Source organism: Salvelinus namaycush, chromosome 27 (genome assembly GCF_016432855.1).
Source record: "Salvelinus namaycush isolate Seneca chromosome 27, SaNama_1.0, whole genome shotgun sequence".
Lineage (NCBI taxonomy): Eukaryota > Metazoa > Chordata > Actinopteri > Salmoniformes > Salmonidae > Salvelinus > Salvelinus namaycush.
Window position 1 is genome coordinate 12,233,607 of NC_052333.1, and position 16,582 is coordinate 12,250,188.

General features: G+C 45.2%; 1 protein-coding gene across 1 annotated transcript in view; it reads right to left on the reverse strand.

Moving 5' to 3' along the window:
- Positions 1-3,839: 3,839 nt before the first annotated feature.
- Positions 3,840-16,582, reverse strand: part of LOC120022035 (potassium voltage-gated channel subfamily H member 8-like) — a 74,911-nt gene continuing 62,168 nt past the window's right edge. Inside the window, exons 13-16 of the mRNA XM_038965832.1 lie at positions 12,656-12,957; positions 12,379-12,407; positions 9,901-9,980; positions 3,840-4,439 (exon numbers count right to left, since the gene is read on the reverse strand). Coding sequence (XP_038821760.1) covers positions 3,840-4,439; positions 9,901-9,980; positions 12,379-12,407; positions 12,656-12,957 — 1,011 coding nt within the window. The remainder of the gene's footprint in view (positions 4,440-9,900; positions 9,981-12,378; positions 12,408-12,655; positions 12,958-16,582) is intronic.

Genomic DNA, 16,582 nt, shown 5'->3' on the forward strand with positions numbered 1-16,582 from the left:
AAACCTAGGAACAAAGAGAGAATACAAAAGCCATTGGGACAGGAATAGCCTTGTCTGGTACAGTATTACGCTTATAGGAGAGAGTGACGCGTTTCCCCCACTACTTCTGGTTCCATTCTGGAGTCAGAGGTCCATTCATTTCAATGGAGCTTATGTTTTGACTATACGTAGTGCACGAAAACAATCAATAATTTTGAGGAGGGTAGATAGACAGATATTTTGCTCATGGTTTTTAAAGCAGTGTGCCACTTCACCATGTTTATTCATCTCAAAGTGCTTTAGAAATGTGTTCCATTGAAATGAATGGCTCTGGAAGTAGACATATGAAGACAGGTTAGATTCACTACTTCTTGTTCTCCCGGCGTACCCAGCAAACAGGGGTCGTCCTGAGGACATTAGACAACGTTCCCATTTGTTCCCTTAAGGGTTTCGGCGCAATGTTATCCCATTGACGTTCTGAGAATGTTCTAAGAATGTTGTGTGATGGTCCGAAGGGAACGTTCTTTCGGGGACCTATGTGTAGTTCCCTGTAAGTTACCAGAACATCACTGAAGACCATGTCAGGACCATGTTAGGACCTTTTTAGGATGTTCTCAGGAATTTCATTTTACTAGTTCTTAGGATGTTGCATGATGGTCCCAAGGGAAAGTTCTCTGGGGGACCTTTTTGTAGTTCTCGGGTTTGTCCCGTGGACATTTTTAGCACGTTCTTGGGATGTTGTGTCATGGTCCCCTGGAGATTTTGTCTAGTTCCCTGTTTGTCCTGGGGACTTCCCCAAGGACATTTCTGGGACATTGTGTCATGGTACCCTGAAGGTCCCCTGAACATTCCTGGGACGTTGTGTCATGGTCCCCTAGAGGTTTTTGTCAACTGATGGTCCCATGTGTCCCAAACCCTTATAAGTAAAGTTTTTTTTAAAGGTAAGTGGTACGCTGTTCAACTAAAATGATGTACAAATCTTTAATCAATGACAATATGATTAGATTTAACATGATCACTTAATACTGACTTTCCAATATGACCCCACCTGGGATTTAAATTCAGAACCTCTAGATTTGGGGTACGCTGATCTTTCTGACACAAAGTCCCAAGAACGTCCTAAAAACGGGCTCAACCGGGAACTAGACAAAACCTCCAGGGGACCATGACACAACATCCCAAGAACGTCCTAAAAACTTCCTTGGGAATGTCCCCGGGACCAACCGGGTACTAGACAAAACCTGATGACGTCCTGATGACTTTAGGCATCCCGGGGATGTGCTAACGACTCATTCTTGTTTGCAGGGTAGCCTACTCACCAACACAGCCACATTCACCACCACAATACAACGCTCCCCTCAAACAAAGAGCAATCCTTACCCCTGCAGTCCACGAGGTACAAAAATACATCTTTAGTATCGATACATTCATATCAGTTTTCTTCTTCTCTTGGTCTATTGAAACATGTAAATATTGCCTTTTATTCTGATTGGTCTAGGACATGGAACGCTGAGGCAGTCTGTTACACAGGAGGATGGTGGCACTTTAATTGGGAAGACGTGCTCGTGGTAATGGTTGGAGCGGAATAGGTGGAATGGTACCACACCAAACGCGTGGTTTCCATGTGTTTCATTCCATTCACTCCGTTACAGCCATCATTATGAGCCATCCTCCCCTCAGCAGCCTCCACTGATCTCTTACCAATGGGAGACGTATTGGGAAAATATGCCTAATAGGTCTAATGAGTCATTAACCAATAAGCTATTGGGATTGTGCTGCTGGCGTTTAACTACAGGGGTGTCTCTTGCTACTTGTGTCTAAAACTTGCCAATTTTTTTATATCAAAAGACCCCGTCCCGATAAATATGTGTTGATAAATGCCAAGTTCACTAATTAAAGAATGAACTGTGTTTCCTTTAAATAGATAAATGGCAAGCTGGATTTCCATAGAGTGACATGCAGCATGTTAATGTCTCTACAGGCACTACTCAAAGGGCTTAAAGAGGCATGCACACAGGTAGAGAGACAGACAGACAGACAGACAGAGAGAAAGAAAAAGACAGAGAGAGAAAGGGAGCGATTTGCGTTGAGAAAGAAAGACTGAGAGTCGCCTCGCTGTGCACAGTATGACAGACAACAGCGGGGGCTGTGTCGCTCCAGGCACACCATGCCGCCCCCCCCCCCCCCCCCCCCCCCCCCCCCCCCCCCCCCCCCCCCCCCCCCCGAGGGACCACCACGAAAGACCAGACTCCAACAATCCACCCTTTCTTTCTCACAGCATAGCCTCAGTCCATCCTATACCCATCAAACCAGCACCTACCTACCAGCCCCTAAACACCAGCACCTAGCAACCCACCAACCAGCCCTTACCTACCAACCCCCCAACCAGCCCCTACCAACCAGCCCATACAAATCAGCCCCTACCAACCAGTCCCTACCAACCAGCCCCTATCAACCCACCAACCAACCCCTACCAACCAGCCCCTACCAACTAGGCCCTTCCAACCCACCAACCAGCCTCTACCAACCAGGCACTATCAACCCACAAACCATCCCTTACCAACCAGCCCCTACCAAGCCACCAACCAGGTCCTACCAACCAGCCCCTACTAACCAGGCCTTACCAACCCACCAACCAGCCCCTACCAACCAGCCCCTATCAACCCACCAGCCAGCCTCTACCAACCGGCCCCTACCAAGCCACCAACCAGCCTCTACCAACCAGGTCCTACCAACCCACCAACCAGCCTCTACCAACCAGGCCCTACCAACCCACCAACCAGCCCCCAAACACCAGGCACTGGCCCCCATCCACAGGCCCAGACCTTGGCTACAAGAGCAGGGAGGGAAAACTAGAACCTGGAACTCTCTCTTCCTCATACCCCCACCTCCACCACTCTCTCTTCCTCATCCCCCACCTCCACCACTCTCTCTTCCTTATCCCCCCACCTCCACCACTCTCTCTTCCTCATCCCCCCACCTCCACCACTCTCTCTTCCTTATCCCCCCTCTCTCTTCCTCATCCATCCACCTCCACCACTCTCTCTTCCTCATCCCTCCACCTCCACCACTCTCTCTTCCTCATCCCCCACCTCCACCACTCTCTCTTCCTTATCTCCCCACCTCCACCACTCTCTCTCATCTCTCCTCCAATCCAACCAACCTGAAACCCCGCCAGCAAGGAGTGAAAGAGCAAGCAAGACCCCCCATCCAACTCCTCTTTTCCCTCCCTCCCTCCCTCCCTCCCTATCCACCCAGGCATCTCCACTGTTCCCTCCATTGCTGATGCGACCCAGTCCCCTCCTCCTCGTCCTCTGTCATTGTGCGGTCCTGCTGTTCCTCCTCTCCACTCCTCCAGACCCCAGGGCCTTCTCCAGAGAATAACACACAAAGTCACAGTGACCTTCATGATTCTATACCCCTCTAGAACACTACTGGAACATCTGCTAACGTCTATACAAGGTAAAGCTACCTATAAGCTACCTACTGCCCCTCTGCTTTTGTCATGCTATTTGAAAAGAAAAACGTGCCTTGGAAACAGATAGAAAATGAAAGGTTATCATCATCATCAGAGATCTGAGTGTGTCCCTGTAACAGTGTATACTCCCCTGATATAGGGACCTGGTTGTTAGTCCCATACACTATTTTAGTCCAGTATCTCTTTAGTCCAGTATCTCTTTAGTCAATACAGTATCTCTTTAGTCCAGTATCTCTTTAGACAATACAGTATCTCTTTAGTCCAGTATCTATTTAGACAATACAGTATCTCTTTAGTCCAGTATCTCTGTAGACAATACAGTATCTCTTTAGTCCAGTATCTCTTTAGACAATACAGTATCTCTTTAGTCCAGTTCAGTCTGCTATAAATCCATGTGCTGGTAGCTCCCTCCAGGGCGGGGCAGGCTTCTGGAGCTCTGAGGGGTGACCGCAACGACCCCTCCTCCTCCTCTCCTGTCACAAGGTGGCTGTGGGGTCTCCAAACTGTGTGCCCGCGACCTGGAGGACCCAGCGCCCCCTCCCCGTTCACAGTGGGGTGTCCCAGGAGAAGAGGGCAACAGGGGCTCTGTGGAGGTGTCCGTGAGGGAGAAGGAGGAGGGGTAGGGAGGCGAGAGGCGGGAGGGGGCCGGGTGGAGATCTTGGGGACTGTGTGGAATGGCGGTGAGGGCGGGATCCACATGGAACATCCCAGGATGCCGCTGGGCCAGGCCAAAGGGTGGAGAGATGCAGGAAGAGAGGGTCGTGAGGGGGGTGTCTGCCCAGAGAGGTTCAGTCTGAGAGGGGTAGGACTGTGGGGGGGTGGTGTGGGGTGGGGGCGAAGGGGGGGACAGGTACGCATGGTGTCCAGGTACGCAGTGTGCAGGATAGAGGGGTTGGGGTAGGGAGAAGAAGGACTCCATCAGTTGAGCCATACTCCTCATTACTCGGCCCAGCTCTGTCACCTCCTTCCCCAGAGAACTCACCTAGGAACAAACAAGAGCATACAGTACATCTCTCAGTCATCCATATTCATTTGGGCTCAGTAAAATCAAATGATGCATTTTGGGTCAGACATTTTAGCTCTACCACTGAGCACATTCCTTCTAATGGATTTAACAAGGGTGGAAACTCCTTCCAGCCAATGCTTAAACCATGACAGGGAGTGTTAAAGTGCACACTTTGGGAGAAGGGTGGAAAATCTGGATGTAGCCTTAATCTGCCACCCTCAGTGAAACTGCCATTCAACCATTCCGGGTCATCAATATTAATTTGGTCATTTCCAGCCAGCAATTTTGGGTTGCTATTCTGGCCTAGCATGATGATGCTGGTCTAATTGGTCATTAAAATGATGGCTTGGAGGTGATTAGTCCTATTCAGCCAGTAGTAGTCCTACAGAGAGAGGGCACAGCAAGGGCACCATGCCAGCAGGCCAGCTGGCTCTGTCACTCAAAGCATACATAGGTATTCATTCTGCTAGACACCCCACTAACAAAACCAGACACAGATCAACACGCATGCAGTCACCACATGTTAGACACAATTCAACAGGGGATCATGCTACGCACAGATAAAATAAGAGACAAGTCAAGAAGTGTTGGACCTTTGCCCATATGAAACTTGACACATCAGGACCAGACACTGAATGTAAATACATCTACACAGGCTAAGCCAATGCAAACATCGAGAACTGACTGATGACCGTGACATACTGGCACTAGACGGCACAAACTAACTTAGCCATATAGTCAAGTCAACTCTTAGCCATATAGTCATGTCAACACTTAGCCATATAGTCAAGTCAACTCTTAGCCATATAGTCATGTCAACAATTAGCCATATAGTCATGTCAACAATTAGCCATATAGTCATGTCAATAACTTAGCCATATAGTCATGTCAACTCTTAGCCATATAGTCAAGTCAACAATTAGCCATATAGTCATGTCAACACTTAGCCATATAGTCATGTCAACTCTTAGCCATATAGTCAAGTCAACAATTAGCCATATAGTCATGTCAACACTTAGCCATATAGTCATGTCAACTTTTAGCCATATAGTCATGTCAACACTTAGCCATATAGTCATGTCAACTCTTAGCCATATAGTCATGTCAACTCTTAGCCATATAGTCATGTCAACTCTTAGCCATATAGTCATGTCAACTCTTAGCCATATAGTCATGTCAACACTTAGCCATATAGTCATGTCAACTCTTAGCCATATAGTCATGTCAACTCTTAGCCATATAGTTATGTCAACTCTTAGCCATATAGTCATGTCAACTCTTAGCCATATAGTCATGTCAACTCTTAGCCATATAGTCATGTCAACACTTAGCCATATAGTCATGTTAACTCTTAGCCATATAGTCATGTCAACTCTTAGCCATATAGTCATGTCAACACTTAGCCATATAGTCATGTCAACTCTTAGCCATATAGTCATGTCAACTCTTAGCCATATAGTCATGTCAACACTTAGCCATATAGTCATGTCAACTCTTAGCCATATAGTCATGTCAACTCTTAGCCATATAGTTATGTCAACTCTTAGCCATATAGTCATGTCAACTCTTAGCCATATAGTCATGTCAACTCTTAGCCATATAGTCATGTCAACACTTAGCCATATAGTCATGTCAACTCTTAGCCATATAGTCATGTCAACACTTAGCCATATAGTCATGTCAACTCTTAGCCATATAGTCATGTCAACTCTTAGCCATATAGTTATGTCAACTCTTAGCCATATAGTCATGTCAACTCTTAGCCATATAGTCATGTCAACACTTAGCCATATAGTCATGTCAACTCTTAGCCATATAGTTATGTCAACTCTTAGCCATATAGTCATGTCAACTCTTAGCCATATAGTCATGTCAACACTTAGCCATATAGTCATGTCAACTCTTAGCCATATAGTCATGTCAACTCTTAGCCATATAGTCATGTCAACACTTAGCCATATAGTCATGTCAACAATTAGCCATATAGTCATGTCAACTCTTAGCCATATAGGTATGTCAACTCTTAGCCATATAGTCATGTCAACTCTTAGCCATATAGTCATGTCAACACTTAGCCATATAGTCATGTCAACAATTAGCCATATAGTTATGTCAACTCTTAGCCATATAGTCATGTCAACAATTAGCCATATAGTCATGTCAACTCTTAGCCATATAGTCATGTCAACAATTAGCCATATAGTTATGTCAACTCTTAGCCATATAGTCATGTCAACAATTAGCCATATAGTCATGTCAACTCTTAGCCATATAGTCATGTCAACAATTAGCCATATAGTTATGTCAACTCTTAGCCATATAGTCAAGTCAACTCTTAGCCATATAGTCATGTCAACTCTTAGCCATATAGTCATGTCAACAATTAGCCATATAGTTATGTCAACTCTTAGCCATATAGTCATGTCAACAATTAGCCATATAGTCATGTCAACTCTTAGCCATATAGTCATGTCAACAATTAGCCATATAGTTATGTCAACTCTTAGCCATATAGTCAAGTCAACTCTTAGCCATATAGTCATGTCAACACTTAGCCATATAGTCATGTCAACACTTAGCCATATAGTCATGTCAACTCTTAGCCATATAGTCATGTCAACTCTTAGCCATATAGTCATGTCAACTCTTAGCCATATAGTCATGTCAACTCTTAGCCATATAGTCATGTCAACTCTTGTACATCACCAGTTACCTAATCCAAACCTCAGGTGTACTTCAAGAGACAAATCTAATCACCCACTCCTTTCTCTCTCTCTCTCTCTCTCTCTCTCTCTCTCTCTCTCTCTCTCTCTCTCTCTCTCTCTCTCTCTCTCTCTCTCTCTCTCTCTCTCTCTCTCTCTCTCTCTCTCTCTCTCTCTCTCTCTCTCTCTCTCTCAATTCAATTCAATTCAATTCAATTGACTTTATTGACATGGCAAGTTCATTATTACTTACATTGTCAAAGTATACATATCGAAAAATCAAAATCAAATATATATGTATATATATACAAAATATATATATATTTATATATAAATAAATGGTGGGACCAACAGCAATAATAACAGTAGTAGTGGACATGGGATTACCATTAACAACAACTACAACAACAATATTAATCTCTCTCTCTCTCTCTTTCCCCCCTCTGTCTCTCTTTCTCTCTGACTCTCTCTCTCCCCGTCTCTCTCTCCCTCTCCCACTCTCTCTCCGTCTCTCTCTCTCTGTGGTATAAGTTCTGTGTAAACATTTTTCTTTAAAGAGCTGAGTGAAGCAGGACAGTCCAATCCGCTACGTTGTCAACGCAATTTCAGCCCTGTCACCTCAGAGAGAGAGAGAGAGAGAGAGAGAGAGAGAGAGAGAGAGAGAGAGAGAGAGAGAGAGAGAGAGAGAGAGAGAGAGAGAGAGAGAGAGAGAGAGAGAGAGAGAGAGAGAGAGAGAGAGAGAGAGAGAGAGAGAGAGAGAGAGAGAGAGAGAGAGAGAGTTATCTTTAAACACAAATCGGGGGTCAGACTACCTTACATTCAAACCTTACAGTACCTTAACCATAAGGGTGCTGACAGAACATCTGACCTTGTGTTAGATACTCAGACTCTGCAATGTGCCATGGTACATTTAGCAAGTTCTCTGTCTTTATTGTCAGTAGTACTAACATCACCACAACTCTCAGTGGGTTACAATCAACAGTCAAAAGGCTACTAATGTGAGTTAACAGCTGCCGTAGATAGGTTCCCATTAGAACAACACAAAGAGATCCTCAGGAGTCCACTGCTGCTGCCAGGATATTTCTGTTCCATTTTACATTACTGGAGGGACGAGGCAAACAGTGTGTGTGTGGGTGTGCGTGCGTGTACATTCAGGTCTATGTGCTGTATGTCAGTGATTATCAGTCATTGTTCCTATAGTTCTGCCTTTCATTGCGGGTTGTTTGGACGTTTCCGGGAAGCTGTCATTGTTCCAGATCTCCTGGGTAGGTGTTGATTATGGTCTCAGGAACCAGGGGACACATTTTGGCCTCGTTCATCAAAACTAATGCGTCATCCACAGCCCTCTGGAGCTCAAGTCTTAAGGGTTGTTTGAAAGTCAGAGGTGAGATTTCACAGGTCAAAGGGCATGTACTGTAGCTAATATTACCACAGTTGGATTTGGAGATAATTGAGGGCAGTTGTAACACGGCAGATTCAGTAAGGAGCTTGTAAGGGTTGAGATAGAGATCAACATGATATACAATATTGCATTTGAATAGGAGTTCATCATTCCTCAGGTTGATGTATCAATGTACCCTTCGTCCATGTCCCGTGGCGACCATCGTGGACTGGCTCAGGTAAGGATTACAGTTACCACCGGGAACCACACTGAGAGACAACCTGTCAAACACTGTCCTCCCAGAGAGAGAGAGAAAGAGAGAGAGAGAGAGTGTGGAAGGAAGGGGAGAGAGAGCAAGACAGAGAGATGGGAGGGTGGTGGTGAGATAGAGAGAGAGAGAGAGAGAGAGAGAGAGATGGGAGGGTGGTGGTGAGAGAGAGAGAGGGAGCGCAAAAAAGGTTCTGCCCACTCCTCATCCTCTTTTATCCATTCATCCTTCTCTATTACCCCTTTTTCTCTCCCTCTCTCTCTGCCTCTCACCCTCCCTCCTCTCCTCTCCCTATCAGCACAGGCCAGGGTGATGGAGCGATGTACCACTGGGCGAGACCCACACTCCGCTTCACCTGCCAAAAGTCTAATGCCAATTTAGCCACCTGCCAATCAAAACCATGGGATAAGCTACCACAGAGACGCTGTGTACATTTTGTTCTAATATGGAACATTACACAATTATGAAACCCTCTAAAGCCCATTCTATTTAGTGTTGCTACAGCCTGCTAATTCTACAGCCTGTGGAATAGCACCTGTTCCTGGTTAGCTAACTTCAGTTCAGTCCATTCTCAAGTGTTACAATGTAAGCGGTCCTCCATAGAGGGGAACCATAGCATGTCGGTTCCTGATTCCACTTAAGGTTCAACACGTTCTAGAACGTTCGCCTTGACACCATTTGGCGGGTCCCAGTTCCGCTCCAATCTGTGTCCTCTAGAAGAGTTTGAAGAGCACTCTCTTCCTGTCCTCCGGTTCTACCTCTCAACCTCCTTCGTTCTCTCCCTCCCTCGTTCTCTCCCTCCATCCATCTACCACCTGAGAAGGCCATATGGCTGCTGTGTGCCTGAGTGCCAGAAGCTCACCTGACTAATGCTGCTGCTTTTAGCCAAAAACCTCACACACACGCATAGACGCACACATACATACTCACACATGCCCACACGCACGCACACGCACACGCACACGCACACGCACACACACACACACACACACACACACACACACACACACACACACACACACACACACACACACACACACGCAGTCACTCACTCACACACTCACACACTCACACAGCGTACTGTACCTCCTGGTCTAGGTGTCGTAGTTGTCCCCAGGTCTCCTCAGCTTTAGCTGCTGACTCTGCCGTGCTGATCTGGAGAATATCTGCAACACCATTTAGAAAGAGTCACAAATATTCACACAAACAAACAGTGAATTGGTGAAGCTGTTACTGTTACAGTTTTTAACAATCACTTTGGCACTAATTTCAGAACCTTGTGGTCATTTTTCAAAACTCTAGACACAAAACTCAAAACGGTCATCACTTGTAATACAGGCTGTCTAATGTTCAAAACATTGCATTGTGCATTCATGTCTTTAAAGAGACCTCGCACTTGCAGAATCATTGGTTCAAATAACTAATTTATCATGGAATACCATAGGAACATTCATTTAGATCACCCACACACAAGATACCGATAGTTTCACTGTGTAGTTGTTCGTACAATCATTAAATATTGTAGTACAAAATATGTGATACATGTTTCATTATGCTTCTACACGTAAATACATCACTGTCAATGGACTAGTAGAGAGAATACTACAGACACAGTGGAATCCTTGAACAAAATATGAAATGTATTGATGAAATACAATAAAATCACAACATAGGTTCTTTGAATCAAAGCTAAAATAATTAGCTACAAAAAAATAAACAACAGTTAAAGGTCAACTGCAGTGTTCCTTACCTGGCTTACTGTAAAAAGCAAAACAAAAGATTGATTACTGTACTTCTATATTTCCATCAACACTGTCTTGTGGATTTGGCCACAGGTTCTCATCCAATGGATGTTTTCATTAGCCAAACATCTTGGGAAGAATCTTCGGGCATGGCGAATCCAGGCCTGACACTGGTCTGCCGTGATGTCATTGCATGCGTCATCCATGGCCTGGAGAAGGGTGGCTTGGTCGTGAGGGCGCCTATCATATACCTTCCACCTCCATGTGGAGGAAAATTCCTCAATCGGGTTAAGGAAAGGAGAGTATGGGGGTAAGTACAGGGTGTTAAATTGTGGATGGGCCTGAAACCATTTGAGCATGGTGGAACCTGACATTATCCCACACAATGACATAGGTCATGCCATCAGCTCTACAGAGCTGATTTAGCTCTTCAAGGAAGGTTACATTCGAACAGCGAATCATGTGGCTGCCTGCAACTCAATATATAGAGTATATAGAGTAGAGAGCTTTAGATGTTGTTCGACCAAACATTAGAACGGGCAAGATGAGTAATCTAAGCAACTTTGACCGTGGTATGATTGTTGATGCCACACATGGTGATTCCAGCATCTCAGAAACAGCTGCCTTCCTGGGATTTTTACGCACTACAGTCTCTAGAGTTTACAGAGAATGGTGTGATAAACAAAACACATTCAGTGAGCGGCAGTTCTGTGGGCAACAAAACCTTGTTAATGAAAGAGGTCAGAGGAGAATGTCCAGACTCATTCAAGCTGACAGAAAGGCCACACATGCTCAAATAACAGCTGTTTAAAACAGTGGTGTGCAGAATGGCATCTCTTAACGTACAACACCGTAAATAATTCAGGCTGTTGTGCAGGCAAAAGGGGGTCCTACCCAGCACTAGATAGGTGTACCTAATAAAGTGAGTATACAGTAATGTCAAATCTGAAAACATGGTCTGGAAAAGTGATAAAGAATGATGATGAAATATTACATCCATAGATAATGTAGTCCAATTGGTTCATGTTTCACGGTAATTGATGTCAATGGATCTCGTTATCCTGAAACTTTCATGATCTAAACATGGAATATTGTTTGTCAGTTTCCATAAAACTATGCATTAAGAGTAATGCAACAGTTACTCATCATTTTGAGCAGTTGTATCAGTTGATAGTTAGATCATTGTAATGAAATGAATAGACAGTCATTTCAGATGTAATGTGTGAATTGCATTTTGAAATGGTAATACTTTGATGTTAAGTTGTGCCATTTTGAACAGGTGATTTTAGTTCAATGAACAAATGATCTTAGCTTTATGTGTATTGTATCCAAGCAATTGGAAAAAGTGTTAGAGTTTTGAAAAATGTGCATTATGATCATCGGTTGTGAGTTTTGTGTCTAGAGTTTTGAAAAATGACATCAAGGTTCTGAAATTAGTGCCAAAGTAATTGTAAAAAACTGTAATTACAACTCGTGATTGTGATTGTAGCTGTGATTGTGGTTGTGATTGTGGTTATGGTTATGGTGGTAGAGACCTGTAGATGTGATTGTGGTTGTGGTTATGGTTGTGGAGACCTGTAGATGTGATTGTGGTTGTGGTTATGGTTGTAGAGACCTGTAGGTGTGATTGTGGTTGTGGTTATGGTTGTGGAGAACTGTAGATGTGATTGTGGTTGTGCTTATGGTTGTGGAGACCTGTAGATGTGATTGTGGTTGTGGTTATGGTTGTGGAGACCTGTAGATGTGGCTGGTGCGCTCCCTGAACCGCTGACTGGACAGGCTCGACTAGGAGAGAAGGAGAACAGTGGAGACGTCTCTGTACCTTCATTGTCTTCTGTACCGTCCACAACCCTGGAAAGAGAGAAAGAGAGGCAGAGACCGAGAGAGAGAGAGAGAGAGAGAGAGAGAAGCAGAGGGAGTGAGCGCCAGAGGGAAGAAGGGAGTGAGGGACAGAGAGAGAGGGAGGGAGGGAGAGCAAGAGAGAGGGGGAGGAAAGGGAGAGAAAGTGACAGATTAGACAGGCGGACTGATAGACAGATCAACTGATGTCATTTTGTGATTGATGAGTCAATAAAATGCAGGATAGTATTAGCTGTTACCTAGGGCTGAGGTTGGAGCGGTCTAGCGTGGTGAGAGCTGTCTGGTGGATCTTGATCTTCTTCCTCAGTTTCCTAGTGTTCTGATGTGTTACTTCTCTGCCACTGTGCAACTCTCTCTCCATCTCAGCTCTACCTAGTGGAGACTTCCCAGATGACACCACTCTGGGGTACAGAACGATGTTCCGCTCCGATTCTGGAGACACAGACACCAGCTCATCTTCCTCATCCTCTTCCTCCTGCACCTGGTTCTCGATGATGGATGGATAGTACTGGATCACTCGTCCGTTGCCTCTCCCCTCTGACTAGAGAGAGAGAGAGAGAGGAAAAAGAAAGAAAGAGCATATAAGACAGAGAACACTCATTGGAGATTCAAACAACATTCACTGTGCATTCATGTTATTTTACAGACAGACAAACAACATTCACTGTGCATTCATGCTATTTTACAGACAGACAAACAACATTCACTGTGCATTCATGTTATTTTACAGACAGACAAACAACATTCACTGTGCATTCATGTTATTTTACAGACAGACAAGCAACATCACTTGTGCTTGGAGTCACACAATCAAATACATTTTGGGGACACCTTGTTCTACTGATGAATCTGGATGCTATGGAATTGAGAGAACAGAGGATTGCTGTAACTAAAGGACTGTCTGGAACAGACAGCACCAATGAGACCAGAGCTGCATCCCAAATTGCACCCTTTTCCCTACATAGTTCATTACTTTTGAGCAGGGCCCATAGGGAATAGGGTGCCATTTGGGCAGGATTCCATTGTAATGTGTGACAGCCAAACAGCCACCTCAGTGAAGAAGGTTCTATTTTTATAATAGCTAAAGTTCTCTCAGGGTTCTGTGCTGCCACGGCTGACAGAACTCAAGGTTCTCTCAGGGTTCTGTGCTGCCACGGCTGACAGAACTCAAGGTTCTCTCAGGGTTCTGTGCTGCCACGGCTGACAGAACTCAAGGTTCTCTCAGGGTTCTGTGCTGCCACAGCTGACAGAACTCAAGGTTCTCTCAGGGTTCTGTGCTGCCACGGTTGACAGAACTCAAGGTTCTCTCAGTGTTCTGTGCTGCCACGGCTGACAGAACTCAAGGTTCTCTCAGGGTTCTGTGCTGCCACGGCTGACAGAACTCAAGGTTCTCTCAGGGTTCTGTGCTGCCACGGCTGACAGAACTCAAGGTTCTCTCAGGGTTCTGTGCTGCCACGGCTGACAGAACTCAAGGTTCTCTCAGTGTTCTGTGCTGCCACGGCTGACAGACCTCAAGGTTCTCTCAGGGTTCTGTGCTGCCACGGCTGACAGAACTCAAGGTTCTCTCAGTGTTCTGTGCTGCCACGGTTGACAGAACTCAAGGTTCTCTCAGGGTTCTGTGCTGCCACGGTTGACAGAACTTAAGCCTGCACTTAATGTTACATACTCTGGGAAAAATGCTGAGCAATATATATTTAGATATAATTGAATAAGGTTCCACAACCTTCTTATACACAGACACTCAGAGAGAGAGAGAGAGACCAGGACCACACATTTAAAAAAATCCATCTAGACACCGTTGCCCTAGAGCACACAAAAAACGATACATATCTCGGCCTAAACATCAGCGCCACAGGTAACTTCCACAAAGCTGTGAATGATCTGAGAGACAAGGCAAGAAGTGCCTTCTATGCCATCAAAAGGAACATAACATTTGACATACCAATTAGGATTTGGCTAAAAATACTTGAATCAGTTATAGAACCCATTGCTCTTTATGGTTGTGAGGTCTGGCGTCCGCTCACCAACCAAGAATTCACAAAATGGGAAAAACACCAAATTGAGACTCTGCATGCAGAATTCTGCAAAAATATCCCCTGTGTACAACGTAAAACACCAAATAATGCATGCAGAGCAGAATTAGGCCGATACCCACTAATTATCAAAATCCAGAAAAGAAATTACAACCACCTAAAAGGAAGCGATTCCCAAACCTTCCATAACAAAGCCATCACCTACAGAGAGATGAACCTGGAGAAGAGTCCCCTAAGCAAGCTGGGCCTGGGGCTCTGTTCACAATCACAAACAGACCCCACAGAGCCCCAGGACAGCAACACAATTAGACCCAACCAAATCATGAGAAAATAAAAATATAATTACTTGACACATTGGAAAGAATTTACAAAACAACTGAGCAAACTAGAATGCTATTTGGCCCGAAACAGAGAGTACACCGTTTCAGAATACCTCACCACTGTGACTGACCCAAAATTAAGGAAATCTTTGACTATGTACAGACTTAGTGAGCATAGCCTTGCTATTGAGAAAGGCCGCCAAAGGCTGACCTGTCTCTCAAGAGAAGACAGGCTATTTGCACACTGCCCTCCAAAATGAGGTGGAAACTGAGCTGTACTTCCTAACCTCCTGCCCAATGTATGACCATATTAGAGACACATATTTCCCTCAGATTACACAGATACACAAAGAATTCGAAAAACAAATCCAATTTTGATAAACTCCCATATCTACTGGGTGAAATACCACAGTGTGCAATCACAGCAGCAAGATGTGTGACCTGTTGCCACAAGAAAAGGGCAACCAGTGAAGAACAAACACCATTGTAAATACAACCCGTATTTATGTTTATTGATTTTCCCTTCTGTACTTTAACTATTTGCCTACATTACAACACTATACATAGATATAATATGACATTTGAAATATCTGTAATCTTCTGGAACTTCTGTGAATGTAGTGTTTACTGTTCATATTTCACTTGCTTTGGCAACGTAAACATATGTTTCCCATGCCAATAAAGCCCCTTAAATTGAAACTGAATTGAGAGAGAGTGAGGAGGGAGGGGGAGATGGAGAAAGAGAAAGAGGTCTCTATTCAGTGTTAAAATCCATTATTGACTTGTAGGCTCTGGGAGCACCTGGCACACTAAGCCTTTGTGTGTGACAAGGTGGGAGCAAGAGCCCAGTGAAGCACATTAGTTAACTATGACCTGGGGAATAATGAAGGCAGCACAGGTACAGGTCGCACTTTGACCTTGGCTGTAATGAACAGCGTGACCCCTGACCTCAATGATTTTGATGACCTTTCAATCCCTAATGAGCCAGATCTTTCGAAAAAGTCTGAAACCCTCTTTGAAGAGTATCTTAAATAACTCTCAAGGCGCCCCTGCCGCCCCTGACACACACACACACACACACACACACACACACACACACACACACACACACACACACACACACACACACACACACACACACACACACACACACACACACACACACACACACACTGCGGCCCCCCTATCCTTCTCTGATTAATCACCTAGTCTAATACTGTTCTCAGATTTCTACCCAAAATTCCCTCACTTCCTCTTGTGAATATTAAATGACGCCCCACTCTGCTCTGTAATTGAATGAGTCGCCAAAGTTTCCCCCGGCAGTCTGTCAATCAAATCAGCTCTTCCACTCAAACTTCCACTCAAAATGAATATCCCTCCCCCATCCCCTCATCCCTCCATCCCCAACCCCACATCCCTCCATCCCCAACCCCCCCTCCATCCCCAACCCCCCCTCTATCCCCAACCCCCCCTCCATCCCCAACCCCCCCTCTAACCCCAACCCCCATCCCCTCATCCCTCTAGTCCATCCCCTCATCCCTCCATCCCCAACCCCCATCCCCTCATCCCTCCATCCCCTCATCCCCATCCCTCTATCCCCAACCCCATCCCCTCATCCCCTCATCCCCATCCCCTCATCCCTCCATCCCATCCCCTCATCCCTCCATCCCCAACCCCCATCCCCTCATCCCTCCATCCCCAACCCCCATCCCCATCCCCCCATCCCTCCATCCCCAACCCCATCCCCTCATCCCCATCCCCTCATCCCCAACCCCATCCCCTCATCCCCATCCCCTCATCCCTCCATCCCATC